This window comes from Spermophilus citellus (assembly GCF_964194105.1).
Source record: "Spermophilus citellus genome assembly, chromosome: 14".
Taxonomy (NCBI): domain Eukaryota; kingdom Metazoa; phylum Chordata; class Mammalia; order Rodentia; family Sciuridae; genus Spermophilus; species Spermophilus citellus.
The window spans coordinates 76,500,759-76,520,442 of record NC_138194.1 but is presented as its reverse complement, the minus strand read 5'-3'; the positions used below and the strand labels follow the sequence as shown (position 1 = coordinate 76,520,442).

At 31.8% G+C, this 19,684-nt stretch overlaps 1 protein-coding gene across 1 annotated transcript in view; it reads right to left on the bottom strand.

The window, feature by feature from the left end:
- Positions 1–19,684, bottom strand: part of PKHD1L1 (PKHD1 like 1) — a 141,818-nt gene that overhangs the window by 83,192 nt on the left and 38,942 nt on the right. Inside the window, exons 18-27 of the mRNA XM_081266473.1 lie at positions 18,054–18,211; positions 16,336–16,449; positions 15,185–15,334; positions 14,081–14,205; positions 12,121–12,284; positions 11,155–11,327; positions 6,909–7,056; positions 5,235–5,389; positions 3,236–3,358; positions 2,448–2,553 (exon numbers count right to left, since the gene is read on the bottom strand). Of these exons, the coding sequence (XP_081122599.1) occupies positions 2,448–2,553; positions 3,236–3,358; positions 5,235–5,389; positions 6,909–7,056; positions 11,155–11,327; positions 12,121–12,284; positions 14,081–14,205; positions 15,185–15,334; positions 16,336–16,449; positions 18,054–18,211 (1,416 nt within the window). The remainder of the gene's footprint in view (positions 1–2,447; positions 2,554–3,235; positions 3,359–5,234; positions 5,390–6,908; positions 7,057–11,154; positions 11,328–12,120; positions 12,285–14,080; positions 14,206–15,184; positions 15,335–16,335; positions 16,450–18,053; positions 18,212–19,684) is intronic.

The window sequence follows — 19,684 nt, the reverse complement described above, 5'->3', positions numbered from 1 at the left end:
TCTACACATGTGTAGAGTAATTTAGCATATGACAGACTTGCCGTCACAATTCATGAGGAAATAACCTATATAATAAGTGGTATGTATACTTTCCATTTAAAAAGAAAATAAGATTCAAGTTTAGAATGATATATATCCTAAAGTGTTTGGGATAGTCCTCACTTACACTTGTTGTCCCAGCATCTTAAACTTAATGTTTTTCCATTCACTCTGAAAAGTATCCAGATTTGATTAGAAAATAACATAATCAACCTATTTACATATTACTACACATAATATAGATTTCACATGAATTTCAAAAGTGAAAAATAAAAAAACTAAACTAAAACAATTTAGTAGTATATTTAATCAAATATCTTGAGGTAGAGATGGATATCTTTAAAAAGATATAAAAAGCCATGGTTAACCATATAAGCAAAGCTATCTAAATAAGAAGAGATCAATAATTTAAATGTTTCCATGAACAAGATACCAAACTAAAACACAAATGATAGACTTCTAGAACACATGCAAAAGATTGGAAAATGTGATATATAATAAAGAGCTACAAGACAATTAAAAGGGAATCCAGCAACAACAACAACAAAAAAAAGAGATTAAGGATGTACACTATTTGCAGAAGAAAAAATAATCTGAATGTCCAAGAAACACACAGGAAGATAGATGCTCATGTATACTGCTAATCAGGGAACAGACAAATTAAAACAATGATAACTTCTTTCATACAGCAGATTGGCCAAAATTTTGGCAAGAACATGGGGAATCTGGTGCTTTAATGCTTACTGGTAGTACAGTCAATTTGGAGACTAATTTGGTAATCTAATAAACTAACTATGCAAATAGCCAATTACTATCCAGCAAGTCAATGTCTGGTCATATATTCCTATAAAGTACTAGCATGTGTACAATACGAAGTTTGTACAGGAAGCTCAATATAGTTTTATTTATAAAACCAAAATATGGTAGACAATTTAGTTGTCTATCAACAGAGAAACAAATAAATTGATATATTCATGAAGTACTTAAAAGTAATAAATTAGATATACATATAACCACATAAAATATATCCCCAATGAGTCATGAGTGATTTTTATAAAAATAAGATGCAAAATGATATTTATATTGCAATATCTCGGTCATAAACTTCACAAAATTGCAAAATCACCATTTCTGTGTGTATTATATACAAAGGGTATTAAATAAACATGGCCTGGGTGAATATACACAAATTAATTATTGCCTCTGCAGAGTTGGATGGGAAACTATGACTAAATTGATGCTCAAAGTAGATTTTAGCTATTCCAATAATACATCTTTCATAGACTGATGATTGGTAGTACATAAGACAAAATGTGAGCAACTGTTAGTTTTCAGTGAAAATGATTTTTATAGCATTCTTTATATTTTTCATTATTTTAAAATTAACTGTAAGATACCAAAAGGCAATTCAGGTTCTTAATTATTTTGAATAAGGAGTAATCATCAGGAAGTACATATAAATATGGTAGATCATTAAAAATGCAAGGATAGGTACAAAAATAAGGATACTTAAGGACTATGATCAACTGCTCATCATGTTCTGATTCTTGAGCCGTTTAACACTACATAACACAAATTATCCCCAATATTATTACTATAAAAAATCTAAACAGTATATTTTTTTCAACTTAAAGATACACTAACTTTAAAACATCAATGCTTTTGAGCCACCCATATACAATTAGGTGAAGCTTCCAACTAGCCAACAAGACTAAATATTTTAGTATCTGATACTAAAATTATACTATCTGAACTTATCCTTCTGATTGAAAAAGTCACCACTTAACAATCCTCATTCCTGTTATTTATTTCAATCCTCAGGAGTTCAGATGCAGAGTATATCATATTTTTTGAAGCAAACATGCTATGAAGAAATGGTATAATGCATGCCCTGGACTAGACAGAACTCTTGGCAAAAATTTTCCACTCTTAATCTCAAATCTAGTACTCAACTATTAAGCGGTAGCTGTCTTGTTACTATCCTTTTAATACTAACTATCCTAGAAGTGTTCTCAAATACTGAAATGTTCTAATTAACACCCTAGCTAGATGATTTGAACAAAAATATCTCAATGCAAAAGTGAAATTTAGAAATTGATCAAACTGGAGAATAGATGATTAGTGTCTCCTGTACTTTAAAGGCTATGCTTCAGTTTCAAGGGCAGTATTTTTAAAAAATAAAATACATAATTAGTTCTGTTTACATAGATTTCTTATCTGATATATATATATATATATATATATATATATATATATATATATATATATATATATATATCTATAACTATGCAGAATGGTCTATTTGCCTTAGTTGATGACATCAGTATAAGCATATTTTAAAAATCATTATTAGTCTACATTTTGCAGGTTATTTTACTTCTTCTTACTCTGTTAAAAAATCAGGTTACCTTGAGAAGGACTTGTGGCGGAGATTAGGGGAGTACTCATGGGATCCCACGTAAACCCACAGTCACCTGAACATTTAGATGGAATTCCATTGACATAGACTTGAACCTTCAAGTATAGAAACAGAGCTGATTAATAAGGGTAAAGAAGAAGCTTGGATCACTAGAATATGCACAGGATTTAGAGCAAATGGAATTTTGTTTGCTTGTCTAAAAAATTAGTCTGTACATTTTCTATTTTGACATTTCATTCTTTCATTTATTCAGCAAATGTGCCCTTTTTGTATCTGGCACCATTGTAAATGTTAGTAATACAGGAAATACTAAGCAAAATAGGTGACATCACTGAAGTCATCCAACTTATATTCTAGTAGGGTTGGAATAGAGAGTTGCCTAAAACTATAAATGAAAAAAAATGAAGACATATGCTACCAGGAGTTAATTAGTAATAGGAAGAAAAACAGAGGTTGCTCTTGGGAAAGCCACCTAACTTCTTTACATTTTTAATTTCATCCTCAAGAAAATGGCAGTATTAGTAATTACTTCACAGAACTATTTAAACAAAAGAACATATTCTCTAATTCTGGCAGTAGTAAATTAAAAAAAAATTGACAAGGAGGCTAATTCCCCAAAAGTCATAAAATAATTTACTGATTTGATCAGATGTTAATGCAAATATTAACATGAAGATAGAGAAGTCAACCATCCTGTTTTACAGGTCTTTAACATATTAAAAATTATTTATCCATTTAAAATTATGCCAAGTGTTGTAAGAAAAGTTTCAAAAATACCTGTGGCTTTTGACTGGGTGTGCGCAGAAGGTCTCCCAGGATGTGTCGTCTGAATAAGCCACCTTCTCTTACCTTTGCAACTGTCACATTAGCCTTTTCTCCAGTGATGTTGGAATCATTAACCTATTTTTAACAGAAATCATTTTACTAGAAGGACTATGGTAAATATGACCACTCAAGTTTTTCTTTATAATTTAAGGACTAAAAGCAAAAAAGATCAAAACCACTTTTGTCACTTTTTTTTAAAGGAAACTCTTCAAAAAAGAGAATAGTCTATTCACAGAGAAAATGCTAAGACTATTATACTGTCATACATTGCATTAATTAAAATATGAATTCAATGACTAAAAATTCACTTGAATTTTTAGATTCAGCAAGTCTAGAGAAAATCAATATACTAAATTGGGTATTTAAAGTATTCTACACTTTTTCTAAATATAATCACTTTGATATTGTTGAATAAGTGAAAAGTTGAGTACTCTTTCCATCTGAGCATCAACTTTCCCCTTTAGCATATTTCACCTCCTCTGACTACCCTGGAATTTCATCCACTCTTGGACTTAGGTTTTCTTCCAATGGTAAAAGTGAACCCAAATCAAATCAGTATGTACAATTTGATCATTCTAAAGTTTCTCTGCCAATATGGCAGCCTTCTGATGTATACAAGGGCTAGCAAAGTCCTGGGCAATGCGTGAGCCAACGTGATGAGGCACAGAAATGATGAATAAGCAGAGAAGATTTGCTGGAAAAGAGACAAAGAGTTGGATACACTTGCAGTAGCAGAGATAACAAGAAGGAGACCAGTCACTAGAGCTATGGCAGTTATGGAATTTTCTAATTCTAGTTCCAGGCCATGTGTACTCTTAAAATAACTTCTACATCTTTTACGATCGTTACTATTTTACACATCCATATAGACTGGTTTACATACTTTTTTTTGTGTCCAATCTCCCTAGCTCGCACTCCTGCTGCAAAATGATTTCATAAGTAGAGTTCTGCATTTTTCCAGCTTATGTCATGAACATCTCTCCAGCTAAATATACGTGGGTCTATATATGATCACATAGTATTCACATGAAGTATGTCATTCAAACAACTATTCTCCCATTGAAGACACTTGTTTATAAGTTTTTACTGTTATAAATAATAATGCTTCAGACTATCTTTGTGCCTGTATCATTTCATAGTTATATTATTATTTCAGTAGGATGGAATTAATATAAATGAGATTGCTGGATAATTAAGTATATATATATTCAGATACTCTTAGATTATCTTCCCTCAAAGTTGTACTAATTTAAAAATGTATTAGCTAGTCATAAAAAAAAACTAAAGTTGTACTAATTTATATTCTCACCACAATGCATGGGAGAGACTATTTTTCCTCTTACTCTCATCATCACTAGAAAGCATAATCTTTTTAATGCTGGACACTCTGTGACCTAGTCACTCCTAGACTCCTCTCCTTCATGTGCTCTAGGCCTAAATCTTCTCCTCTATCCCTTTCAACACTCTAAGCTAAAATAACTAGATGAGAATTTAAGGTGTGACCTCCTCCCCAACTAAAAAAGGTCACATTTCAAACCACAAAAGTACCAAGGACCCAGATGACAGCCCTAGTGGCAGAATTATTGTCAGTGAAGCTGATTCTCCTTGCCCCCGACTCCTACCTCTTAAAATGCACCTAGATTTTGTTTTGAGACTGGCCTTTCAGGTGCTCTTTCTGTCCCTGCCAAGGGTCTTTAACTCACATATTCCTGAACGTTTTCCCATGTGGAACGGAGAATAAAGTACCAACAGTTATGAGCCATGAAAGAGTACACCTTGTCCACCTAATGTAAAGCAATCTTCTGGTCAAATGCCTTTAAAAATTTTTTGGTCTATAGTTTGACTTTTTCAGTATACACAAATAAAAATCTCCAATTCTTTTTAAATGAGGCAGGGTGCAAATAAGCAACAACACACAGAAGAAAACAGAAGCCAAGCCAAATGAGGGAACCTGGAGAAGATTCTGCCTTCCACATGTGCTTCTCCACTTGATGCTCCATGAGTATCCAGCACAAGTGCCCTCTTGTGTAACTGAGACTTGCCCTACTTCTTCCAGGCTCTGGAGAGCAAACTGCAAATCTGCAGCTGACACAGCAGCAGGGATGCCTGCATTCACAGAGGGGGGTAAAGAGCAGGAGTCAAGAATTTACAAACCAGATTTCATTGTTAAAGTACAAGTAACGTGTACTGTATACTACTACTTGTAAGCCACACACCCTCCTCCATTAAAAGTGAAGGTGAAACGTCTCACTTGTGCTGTGAATATATATATTTATGGGAAACAATAGTTACATAATAATGTACCTCCCAACTAGGGCCTCATCTCAAATACTTTTATTTTTAATATCAATTCCCTTTATAGATATTTTAAGCTATGAATGTGGTACATCTGCTGAGGCAATAAAGAAAATATGAAAATATCATTTGTTCTGGAAATCATGTAGAAAAATACTATTAAAAATTAGTGCATCAGGGGATGGGGTTGTGGCTCAGTAGTAGAGTGCTTGCTTAGCACGTGTGATGCCCTGGGTTCAATCCTCAGCACCACATAAAAATAATAAAATAATAAAGGTATTGTGTCCATTTGCAACTAAAAAAAAAATTTTAAAAATAAAAAAGAAAGTAGTGCACCAAAACATTTACTATTGTTGTCTAGATCAACATTGTCTAATTTATAAACATTATGAATCACAAATATAATTTTAAATTTTTCTAAGAGTAGTGATTTTTTTAAAAACAAGAACAATTACAATTATTTTGATAATAAATATTATGTAAAGAAATATATACTTAAAATGTTATTTCAATAATGTTGAAACAATATTTCAATGTTATTTATTTCACTCTATGGCACTTGTATCATTGTAAGTGCTCAGTAGCAACATATGGCTCATGGTTATGTTAGGCAGAACAGGTCTTGATTATTCAATTAAAGTCATCTTTAAAAAATAATATTCTAGTCCCAATTTTAGAATATGTTAATATTATTATCGTTTCTGGCTACCCTAATCATGAATACTTTTTAAAATGCATGTGTCATATAAAGGTATGATTTACGAAAGTCATCTACTTTCAAAAAATGACTGTTAAGAGTATATTATATTTTTGCAGACTTTTTTCTTATATTAACGTTAAATAAGAATAACCATTACAGCCAGGCATGGTTGTGCACTCCTGTAATCCCAGCGGCTTGGGAGGCTGAGGCAGAAGGAGTACAAGTTCAAAGCCAGCCTCAGAAACTTAGCACAGCCCTAAGCAATTTATCAAGATCCTGTGTCTAAATAAAACATAAATAAGGGCTGGGGATGTGGTTCAGTGGTTAAATGCCCCTGGGTTCAATATCCACTACCAAAAAAGAAAGAAGAATCATTACAAATAACAGTGGCTTTGGGTGGGTGAACTCTTTTCTAATCTAGTAACAGAAGAATTTAAAAAAAAATTATTATGTTTGGTTATGATTGGTTAATGATTGGCCAAATATAGTATGTCATACATAAACACACACACATTACATCAATGTAAAAATAGCAATAAGTAGCAATTATCAAATGAAATAACATTTAACATTTTGTAGACTATATATTTGTATGTGTATATATCAATGTTCTGAACATTCCTCATATACCTTTGAAAACATGTCCATAAGCATAAATGTCAAAGGTGCCACTTATAGGTGGAGAAGCTTCTTGAATTCTTTGAATATGAATCTTTGACTTCCCTGGCCAATTTTTTCCTCTGTAAACAGACTCATTCTCTGTCTCATTTGTGATTACCTAATTTCCAAAACAAATATTGATAAAATGATTAAACCAAACAATGGTTAACATGATTTCTATTTTACCATGGTACAATCTTGTGACATGGCATAAATGAGCTTCAAGTATTCAAGATTTTTCAGAATGTTAGAGAGAGTCACATAAATCAATACAGGCTGTGCATACACAGCTATAATAATGAGGCCAAAGTCAACTCAGTCATTTGTGTAGCAATCAACTGGAACCACAGTAATACCTCATTAATTCAGAATGTACCCTCCATCACTCAAGGAACAAATATTTATTGAGCATACATTCTGTTCAATGTACAAAGCTCATAACTATGGACAGAAAAGAAGCAGGAGATGCAATCTTGGTTATCAGAAAACTAAAACCATTCTGAAGAAATAGCATATGGGGACTTGATAAACAATATAAAGAAGAATATCGTAGTAGAGGGACTGGTCTAGTCTTACTGGTGACTTTTTAAATACTGAGTACCAATCAATTCGCAGAAGCAACACTTTATAGAGATTCTTAGATTATAACCTTAATCGTGTTCTCTCCACTTTAAGTCCTTCAGTTATCTGTCAATCTTATGGAATTAAAAATGATACTCAAGTAGATAAACATAAGTGCCAGATGACATATGAAAGAATGTTTACATCAACTTTATTCGAAATGACTCTAAACTGAATATAGTGCAAAAGACCATTAACACAACAGATAAATGGTGGTATGTTTATTCCATGGAATAATGTACAATAATGAAAAACAAAAATAACTGTAGCTAAATGTAACAAATGAATCTCTCAATATTGGCTAAAGGAAGTTAGATACAAAAGATTGCATTCTTTTTTTTTTTTTTTTTTTTTTTTTTTTTTTTTTTTTGTAGTGCTGGGAATTGACCCAGGGCCTTGTGCATGTGAGACAAGCAGTCTACCAACTGAGTTATATCCCTAGCCCTAAAAGATTGCATTGTTATGAGTCCATTGATATAAAGTTTAAAAATAGGCAAAAGTATTTAATGGTGGTAAAAGTGAAAAAATGGTTATCTGGGTGTAAGGGATTTGTCATCTAATGACAAGGAGGAGATTAAAAAGAAATCTCTCAGGAAACTAATGACTTCCTTTACCTTGATCTGAATGGTGGTTATGAGTGTATTTATTTGGTAAAAATTCATTGAGTTCAGCAAATTTCAGGATACAACATCAATGCACAAAAACAATTACATTTTTAAGTACAAATGATGAACATGTGAAAACCAAAATTTAAAAAATAGCACTTAAAATTGCTTCCAGAAAAATGAAATATATACATATCTAACAAAACATGTTGTAGATCTGATCTGAAAATTGAAAAATTCTGGTTAAAGTAAGAAAGAAGACCTAAATGTGTTGATTTTTCTTTTTTGTACAACATATTGGAACCTAAATCAATGGAAAGACATACTCTATTCATGGGTTGGAATACTCAACATAATTAAGATGCCAATTCTTATCAAAACAATATATCGGCTTAAGGCAATGAGTATCAAAATGCCAGCAAGATTTTGTGTAGACATAATCAGTCTTATTCTAAAATGTGTACAAAAAGGCACAGGAACTAGAATTGCTAAAGTACTTTCACACAAGAAGAATAAACTGAGAGAATTCTCTCTACTAGATGTTAAGGCTTAGTATATAGCTATAGTGATCAAGACAGTGTGGTATTGGCAGAAAGATCAACATGTAGAAAATAGAACAGAATGATCAAGATAGTGTGGTACTGGCAGAAGGATCAACATGTAGAAAATAGAATAGAATAGATAACCCAGAAGTAAACCCACACAAATATGGCCTATTGATTTTTCATAAAAGTACAAAGGTAATTAAATGGAGAAAATTTATATTTTCAATAAATGGTACCAGAGCAACTGGAGCCACAGGTAGAACAATAAGCCTGGTCCTAAAATCAGATCTTATATAAAAATTCAAATGAATCATGGCCTTAAGTGTAAAATGCAAATCTATAAAACTTTTAGAAAAAAAAATGTTTAAGACTTGAAACCATAAGAGAAAAACAATTGTCACAATGGTAAATTGGATTCTATCAAACCTAACAGTTTTTCCACTATGAAAGACCTTGAAGATGAGAAGACAAAGTATGGTCTGGGACAAAATTTTTGTTAACCACATATCTAACAAGGAAACTGAATCTAGAATATAAAAAGACTTTTAAAAACTCAACAATATTGAATAGACAACCTGATTAGAAAATGGGCAAAAGATATAAGAATACATTTTATATACGATATATGATGTTATTGTTTAGATATTAGGTGTACCCCAAAAGGTCATGTGGGAGACAATGCAAGAATATTCAGAGGTGAAATGATTGGGCTATGAGAGCCTTAACCCAATCAGTGAATTGTTCCTCTGATGGGATTAACTGAGTGGTAACTGAAGGCAGGTAGGACGAGGCTGGAGGAGGCGGGTCACTGGAGGCATGCTTTGGGGGGGGGCGGGGGTATATACTTTGTTTGTATAGTGGCGCTCTCTGCTTTCTGATCATCATGTGAGCTGCTTCCCTCTGCCATACTCTTCCACTATGATGTTCAGCCTCACCTAAGGAATGTATCAGGCTGTCTATGGACCAAGACCTCTGAAACTGTGAGCCCCTAAATGAACTTTTTCTTCCCTAAAGTTGTTCTTGTCAGGTCATTTGGTTACACCAGAAAAAAAAATATGAGCAGTAGATAAGCCCATAAAACCATGTTTATCATTAGCCATTGGGGAAGACAACTTAAAACCAAAATAACTTATAAAAATGGCTAATATGAAAAAATATATATGTAGTGATAACACCAAATGCTGACAAAATGGATCACTGATACATTGCTGGTGGCTAAAGGGTAGCACAAGAATGCTTATAATGGAAGTGTTGGTAGTGGTCAGATGCATCTACACTTGTGATAGGATTGCACAGAACTGCGCACACACACACACACACACACACACACGCAAATAAGTGTATGAAAATCTGATAAAATCTAAATAAGGTTGATTAGTGGATTGTATCAATGTAAATTTCCTAATTGTCACATTATATTTTACAAGAAGTTATGATGGGGAGTAATAGGTGAAGGTTATAGGTATGTGTTTATATTATTTCTTACAACTGAATATGACTCTAATTATCTCAAAAGTAAAGTTTTAAAAACAATTCATGGATCTGTACATTAAACATGTGTGCACATTATTGCATTTATCTTTCATTTCTATATTTTTAAAAAGAACACAAAAATTAAATCCCATATTATCCAACTAAATCTTTAATTATAGCTAAAGCTTACACATAACAATCACCAATTATCAGTTTCATGAGTAATCTTGAAAACTGGGAGACTGTTGACATAGATGTTTGAGAACACAAAGCCCTGAGTTAGCACATTTTGTAATAGAGCTAAGAGTAAAACACTAGAAAACATTTACAAGACATTTATCTGGAAGCTATGAAGACTAAAACATTGAGCCAGCATGGGGTAAAGGCAGTTTTGGGGAATACTTATAGTTTTTCATTATCTTTAATCATAAAGTTGATAAGTTAAAGTTTTCTGTGACTCTCTAATTACAAGAGTTAATAATTTAAACTTTAATCTTGAGCTTATTTACTTGTTTTTAATTTGTTGCAGGAAATAATATTAACTTATCATGTATTTTTATAGGAAATTAAACTTTAAAATGCTTATCACATTTGTAGTTTTTAATACTGACCTTATAAATCATTCAAGCAGTTTAAAACCTATGCAAATTATTTTGGAATTATGGAAGAGATCATGACTTTTCCTTTTAAGTCAATACAAAAATTCTACTTAAATCTGACTAATTTTGTTTCATAAGGATGTTTACCCTGTTTTCTTTACCCATGAATATTTCCTGAAGATTTTTTTCATGCTTAAAGTCAATGTTCTTGCTCAAGTAAAACAAGTTTATAAATCATTTATCTTAAAATAATTGCCTTATCAAAAGATATTCAATTTAAATAGCAGCAATTTTCAAAAAAATTTTAAATTAATTACATTAAAAGAAATGATCATTAAGTTGAAAACAATAACTTATAAAATTCTAGGCTTACCTGTCCAAAGCTTACAGCCATTAGGGGTATATTATGACTGCAATTATATGAAGTCATGATAATAAAATATTGGATTGTTATAGTTGATCCATTAATTTTGCTCTGATTCACCTGAAAGTGCTTTAAAAATATACCTTTATTTGCTAATGCTGGAAGTCTTCTCTTTGGCATTTCTAAAGAATGTAAACAAACAAAGTAAATGGGAAATACATTGTAGTGTTTTATTTTTTATTATCATAATTATCATAATTATCATATCTCATACATATGAGTTTAATAACATGATTAAGTCCACATGCTAAGACTATAAAAAATAACTTTTTCATTTTTAGCTAATAATGTCAGTGTCAATAGGTGAATTTTAGGAATGGCTATCCCTCCTGATAGTTGGTTTCTCAAAGATAAAACAAACAAAATGAAAATGTTTGTCGTGGTGTATTTTTTGATAAGCAAAATCAGGACTATAAAAAAAATTCTTGCTTTAATGAGAAAGTAATAAACAAAATTCAGGACTATACTACTAATCTTGCTACAATGAGAAAGTTTATATTAAGAATGATTTTATTCTTACAAAAGGACAAATCATCTTGCCTTTCCATTAAAAATAAAGTAAAATCATAATATTATTCATTTTATTTTATTTCATTATATATGTATATATGTATATGTGTGTGCATATATATATATATATATATATATTTTTTTTTTTTTTTTTTTGTTGTTGTTGTTGTTGTTTTTTGGTGCTCGCATTCAAACCCAGGGCCTTGTGCATGCTAAGAAAGCACTCCATCACTGAACAACACTCTCAGCCCCTAAATCATAATTTATGGAGGTAAAAGAATGAATCATGAATATTCAAAGATTAATATTCCTGTCTATACAGAACATAAGAATAATATCCACAGTAGAATTTTATTATATGACACATTTAGAAGACAACTGTAGATATAAAATGATAGAACATACCAACCAACGTTGAGATTGTCGATGTCTGTCCAATGTATACTACATCCACATAGAAGAACTGTGATTCTGATGCTTTCTGCAAACTAATCCTTTGAAGAGAAAAATCTGTTCCTTCATATTTGGTTTGTATGAGATCCAGAAGATCTATGCAAGTGTAAGTCCAACTGAAATAATTAAATCAATGTATAAATTAGTAATAAAAATACATTGCAAAAGTCATCAAACTTTTCAAAGAGTAAAAGCTCCTCCACCAAGATGTTCATCAAACATACTCATTAGCACAAAAAAGTAGGCAAAACAAGAAATACCAGCAGAAGCGTACATTGGTAGTAAAAGCTTTAATATTACAAACAACTTCAGGTTTTCTTTTATTTATAAGCCTTGGTAGTAGATACAGAAATGTAAAATAACATTATATAACAGTAGGTAAAGGGCACACATTGGTATAGAGAACTTTAACAAAAAACAAGACACAAAATAGAGTCAACTATTTTATTTTATTTTTAATTTTTACTTTTTTGAATTTAACATAAATTTTGTTAATCAAATGGGTAGAAGTTTATATCTTAGAGTATAATAAGCAGGATACAAGCAGCCTAAGGAAGTGTACATATATTTGAGAAAAGATAGACTTTAAGAATGTTTCATTGAGTTAAAACTATGATTTTTATCAAGGAGGTGATGGCATAGCAAAAAAAAAAAAAAAAAAAAAAAATTCCACACAATGCTACTCCAGTGAGCTCTTCTGAAACTACTGTCAAGTTCCAGTTTTGCTTCTCAACACTGGACTGAATTTACTGTTATATCTGACATTTTTTAACTAAAATAGTTCACTCTACTATCCTATTTTTCCAGTTCTAATACAGGATATAATATCATAGCATGCTAATATTTTACAAGCACAGAGGTAGTTGCATGAGTGCATACATTTCTTAAAACTCACAGAACTGTGCACTTTGAAAGAGTGAATTCAGCTTTATGTAAGTTATACTTTCAATCAACATATCTTAACATTAATGAGAAGTATTTTCTAAAATAGAGAATGTGTGTCTTTTCATTGTTATTTCTACTATAAATGGATTTTTTCATACATTGCAGATAGAAATACAGTTAGGATTTAATTAATATCAAGCTATAACTATTTTTAAAAACTCAAAGAATAATTATACAGAACTAACTGTTCTTGAGTTTACGACAATTGTAGTCATTTAAAAGCATTGTCTAGGCTCATTCAGATACTTCCTTTATAATTCCTTATTTGCAGTTCTACATGTTTAATTTTTGGCAAAGTAAGCATTACTTCAAAATACCTTTTCTCCCTTTATCTTATATATTCATCAAAACATTCTATTTTCTCTACTATCACATAGCAAGCACTCCCCCACCCCCCACCCCGTGACTGAAGTCCAGTAACAAAATTCTGATAAGCTAAGCTAATCTTTTTCTACTGTTTTCCATTAGCTGAGAACATACTGGATTTAATATATGATTTAAATTCTAAAGTTTACTATCATTTTGTATTTTTTATTACTGGGGATTGATTAGTGTTCTTTACCACTGCACTAAATCCCCAACCCTTTTAAAAATTTTGAGATAGGGTTTTGCAAAATTGCTTCAGCTGGCCTAGAACTTGCAATCTTCCTTCCTGCATCTCCAGAGTTACTGGGATAACAGGCATGTGTTACCATGACTACCATGCCTTGTTTTTCAAATGGTCATATGTGATGAGGATGATGATGATACTAGGCCACTTTTAATTTTCATAATATATACATTTCTAATCTATTTCTGTTAGGAAGCACTTGTACAGACTATAAATATTGTAAGTTAGATCCATGTGCTCACGATTTCCCCTCCCTCCAAATAAAACAAAACAAGAAAGGAATTTATCTTTGTAAAAACATATAAACATATAGTATAGTAATAACTTAAGTTTTTCCAAATTCATAGTGCAACTTACTTGTTTCCATAAGCAAAGTTATATGTAAATTGTATATCAGCACTTCTAGTAATCTTGCCATTGTCTTGGTACTGAAATTTTAGACCAATATAATTTTTCAGGAATCCTTTGTATGCTAAACATAACTATATAAAAAATATGGTAAAAGTTAGCATATCTTCCCATTAAATTGTTTTGTAACAATTCAAATTAACCCAATCCAACTAAATAAATATTTGTTGAACCTTTTCCATATATACTATAGAAAGAAAGGAAAGATTAATTTCAGCTAGTAGTTGTAGGAGAATAATTGAGGAAGATTTTATAAACAAGGAGATGGAGTCAAAGTGACCTAACAACTAATGATTAATTCTTTATTGTTTTCTTAGATATGATTTCCTTTAAAAATGAGAACAATTCATTCCCTGTGGAGGTGAGCTGTCTACTAACTAAATTGTTCACTAAACTTAAAAGTCATTGCAGATGAAGAGAGAAGAGAGGTAAATATTCAGACAGATTAATCAGGATATGAATGTATTTTAGTATTAAGAGATAGAGATGAAAGTAAAATAGTAATTAAAAACTTGTTTTAATGGTCCCAAACTCCTTAAGCACCCAAACATATTTCAGAATTTTAAAAACAAAAAAAGCAAAAAGTTATGTTTATTGGTTTTAAAATATTTATCCTAAAATGGCCATCTCTTCAATTCATGATTTTCTTTCATGTTTCCCCAACTAAACACTCAAGATCAGCTTATAATGGCTATCCATTTTGTTTCTTCCTAATAAATGAAGAAAAATGGAGGATGTTATACATTTTAATTATTTTAGTGTTCAAACTATGTGCAAATCATGTCTTCTAAAATTATGAGATAAAGAAGAATACATGATATATAGTCACACACACACACACACACACACACACACACACACACACACAATTTTTTTTCTTTTTAGAATTGTCAGAAGAGGAATCACTAAAGCACCCAGAATGTGAGCCACAGTGCCTGTTCAACATGACATGATTTCATATGACAAGCACTTTTCCTTGTCTTAAAATTTCATGAAATTTTATTACCAAGGTGTTTTTCAGATTCAATTAGCATGTCATTTTGTTGAGCATACCTGATTATAAGGAAATAATAAAATGTTTCCATATGGTGATCTGTTTGGCTTAACATCTGTCGAGTCAAAAAGAACAGCTGGATTTTTCAGGGAATAACGACCACAGTAAGCATCAGTTTCAGCTGTCTTCTGCCCTCTATTAATACGTTCCTATAAAAACAACATTTCAAATGAAAACATGATTTGTTTCTTGATTTTCTCTCACCATACCCAAACAATTGTTCAAAGTTCAATACTGTTTCTCAAATGGCTCTAACTTGAAATATTCTCTCCTTTCCTGGAAGTCTAAAGCTCCCCTCTGACCCATAACCTTGTATTTGTATTTAATTATTTCTCAAGTCCTTTCTTATATTATGAACCAGTCAAAGATATTTATTCATTCCTTCTATGATGTGTGTTCAGTGTTTACTATATGGCAGGTTTTTGTTTGCTTTTTGTTTAATCTTCAAAATTTAAGTGATGAAGAACAATATTCCTATATATAGGAGCCATGCAGAGTAGATAGGTAAGAGCCTGGTATTGGCAAATGTAGATAGGTAACCCTGGGTTGAGCAAAGAAAGGAGTGCGGGGATGGTGATGGGAGATGCAGTAGGAAAGGAGTGAATGTTAATTATTTGTGCAGCCCTCAGGGCCTCTAGTAACAAATTCAGACTTACATGTGTTTATTAAGGCGAGCAGGTTGCCCATTAAATAGAAAGGTTTTCCTATTTTTCCTCACTAAAACATCTGCTTTTGCAAAGTATAATATGATATATATTTTTAAGAATTCACAGTTACTTCTTGAGTGTTATAAATTAAATAATTTGACTATTTCCTTTTTATTCTTAAAATATTCATTTGGAACAAGTGCATATCTACCTGACATGCTAATTTTGCTCACTTTCTGTTGGTTAAGTAAATTTAACCAACAGAAAGTGAGCAAAATTAGCAAATTTGTGGGATGCAAATGAAGCTTTCACAAATGAATTATTTTATTATGTGAGAAGATGCTAGGACAGGCCTTACCAATAAATCTGTAACAAAATTGTTTTTACAATTTGACTTTGAATAATAACAGAATCAATGCTAGTTCAAAAAGGAAATTACAAAGCCCCAATATTTATATGAATACTTATTTGATCAATTTCAAGGTTAGTGAAATATTCCATACCAGGTCAAAATCAGTTTCATAGTCTCTGAAGTATTTCACAACAAATCCTTCTTCAAAATGTGCAATTTGTGGTGGACATTTAGTGCTAACCATTTCTTCCACTGCTGCCTGAAACTAAATTAACAATATGAGCTATAATAACTTCTTTTTCATGAAGTCTTAGAACATTAGTAATTCTACTAATTAGTTCTAACAATGTTTTTATAATTCCCATGTTAGCCATAATTATGAGATAATTATCAAAATAATTTTAAGTTAATGTGTATTTTAGTGTCCAATAATTTTTCAAATTTTATCTTAGAATAAAATAGTTATATCCAACTGGTTACTATTAGCATGGTTATAAGTTAAATGTTTTAAAGAGAATGAGAAAGAAAACTTAAATCAATAATTAAACAGATTCTGAATAAAAGACTTCCCCAAATATCTCAAAATTAACAAAAAAACCCCAAAAAACAAAAACTATATACTCTAATGCAACCCATTTTTCAAAAGAGGAGATGCATGTACTATAAGTCTGTATTTCAGATTATCTAAAAATAATAAATAATACTGGAATATAAAGGAATTGGTATATTCATGAGACCCTTATCATCTCTACATCTATTGATCTGGCAAAGCACAAAAATAATTATTGTTTAGAAATGAGGGCCCAAGCCAGGCAGGGTAGCGCTCGCTTGTGATCCCAGCATCTTGGGAAGCGGAGACAAGAGGATTGCAAATTTGATACCAGCTTCAGCAACTTAGTGAGGTCCTAAGCAACTCTGCAAGACCGGTCTCAAAATAAAAAATAAAAATGGACTGAAGGTGTTGCTCAGTGGTTAAGCACCTGTGGGTTCAATTCCTAATTCCAAAAAAATATTGAGAGGGAATTAAGGACTCGAGGCTGGAGATGTGGCTCAGTGGTAGAGTGCTTGCCTAACTGAGGGGGCTTTGGGTTTGATGTCCAGTACTCCCAAACACACACACACACACACACACACACACACAGAGACACACACACAAACAAAACAACAACAATAACAACAAAGGATTAGGGGCTTGAGATAATGTATAATGTCTAATCATCACATTATGATTTAAATACAGGAAGGTAGTTGTCAAAATTCAGTAACCACAGCATTCTTTCTCTAAGAAGAGCTGCCCCACATGTAGGCATATTAAGTCCTGTTGACACAGACCCAAGAACTACCCTTTCCTTCCCTCTATCTTTGTCATGTCTCCTCCATTCTCCCCTCACACCAAGTAGGAGAATATATTACTACTCCTTAAACATTTCTTCATAGAAGATTGACAGTTAGTTAATTTTCTATGTAATAAAATAACAAGAGATTTAAACTTCATTGTTCAGCATTTTTACTATACTACATCTCTCAAGGATTTTCTGACTTTTATGTGATGACCAGTTGGATTTTGGATGAAGATGAATGCTGGCATGGATAGAGGGACAGAGAGCCTGCACTCAAAAGCAAAACAAGATTCTAATAACTTTGAGATACTTTGTCCAGAAAAAGGGTGCAGGCTTTGTGCTCAATTGTCTCTGTGTCTCCTTAGACAAAAATGTTCATGATATATAAATCTTAGTAAGCTGATCAAATTCTAAATGATTTATGTGAATTTTGGAAGTAACGTCTCTTTCTCATTTGTCTATAAAGGTTCGGTGAACACCACCAAATGGTGCTGGGAAGATGCATGGTAGGAATATTCCTGGAGCATACTTCAACTTCTGATGACGCTGGAGTAAGAGGCACTGAGGCAATCCCATCCCAGTTCAGTGTGAATGTCTCCAAACTGGGTTTCCCTTTGGTTTGTTCTGTAATATCCAGTGTGACATTATTCCCTTCAAGTACTTCATAACCAAGTAGATCAAAGTCTCCTGAAATGAAGTACCAAACAATGTTAAGAGTTAATTAGTAACATACCAAATATCTATAACAGACATTCAAATAATGCCAAATTGTTTTTATTTGGAGTCCCATTAATTCAAAATAAGGATGAACAGGGGAAAAGAAAAGCAGATCCCCACATTTGAGTAGATTTATTCATAGCAGAAATAGCAAAACAGTGAAGTGCTATCTACCAAAGTTCTTTATGACTTAAGAAGAAATATTGTAAGATAAACAGAGGGATACAACTGGGCATATGCAGTATAGATCAATGGGCAGGAGGATATTCCAAAAAAAATATTTTAGTTCTGTGCCAATATCATCATTTCAATGTAGAGGGCTTGACTGGGCTATTTTCTTTATGTATGAATAGGGCAAAAAGCCGATTTCCAAAAACCAGCCCAGACCTATGAGGCTTGTTCAGACAATGTCACTTTGAGAGAAACAAGACCTTGTCCTTAGAGGTTTCTCCTCATTGGAAGGATCCTATACTAGTTGAATCCCACTGATCTTCTTTATTGGGTAAAGGCTGACAATATATTCAGCCATGGTTTTAGTACCATATTTTTTAAAGTCACTGCTGAAGCCTCAAAATTTGTTTCTGATCTATAAACAGATCAATAAGAGTAGCTATATCCTCTTTTTTATAGTATTTTGAACAACTAACTTTTTGAAATTTTTGGAGCTTCAATTCATATTAAACAAAATTCTTTATCTCCCATTCAACAATCAAATTAACAATTTCATAAAATAAGACATAAACATTGAGGTAACATTCTACTTTCATGAATTGGAAAATAAACACACACACACACACCCCAGGGACCTACTTTATAAGCTTAGATATACCAAATAGCCAAATTGCTTACTAACTTTAACTGAAGACAGAATATCTACCTCAATATTGCCAAAAATGTCATGTATAAAACATTAATATGAGGTTAAAAGCTATTACTTGAAAATATTTTTAAAAGGTTGAGAGATCAAATAATTTTGCATTAAACCCAGGTGAACTGATTTTTTTTAATAGCAGGACTTCTTAAGGATGTTAATATTCTAATGAGTTCTGTCAATCTTCAAGGAGTCTGATATGAAATGTTTCCCTTGTGAATTAGACCACATAATCCTTTCTTCAGGCAAGATTTGGTCAGACTAATGTTTCCTGAATAATATGGATTTACTTAAATTTTATTTTCAAAATTAATATTTTCACTGATTGTAAAAAGTATAATACTATAGCAATGAATATATTTGCAGTGCACACAGTGTATTTCTCCTGCATTGGAGCTGTATATTTCTTGAAATAAAACTAAAATTTAAATTAATATAGAAAAAAAATGTACCATTTAATTTCCATTTCTCCTACCATTGATCAAGGCTATGAATCTATTTTCCTCTATCATTTTATGGAACTTTTTTTTTAACCTTTCATAGTAGAGTTGCCCAGGGTATCGTTTATTTCC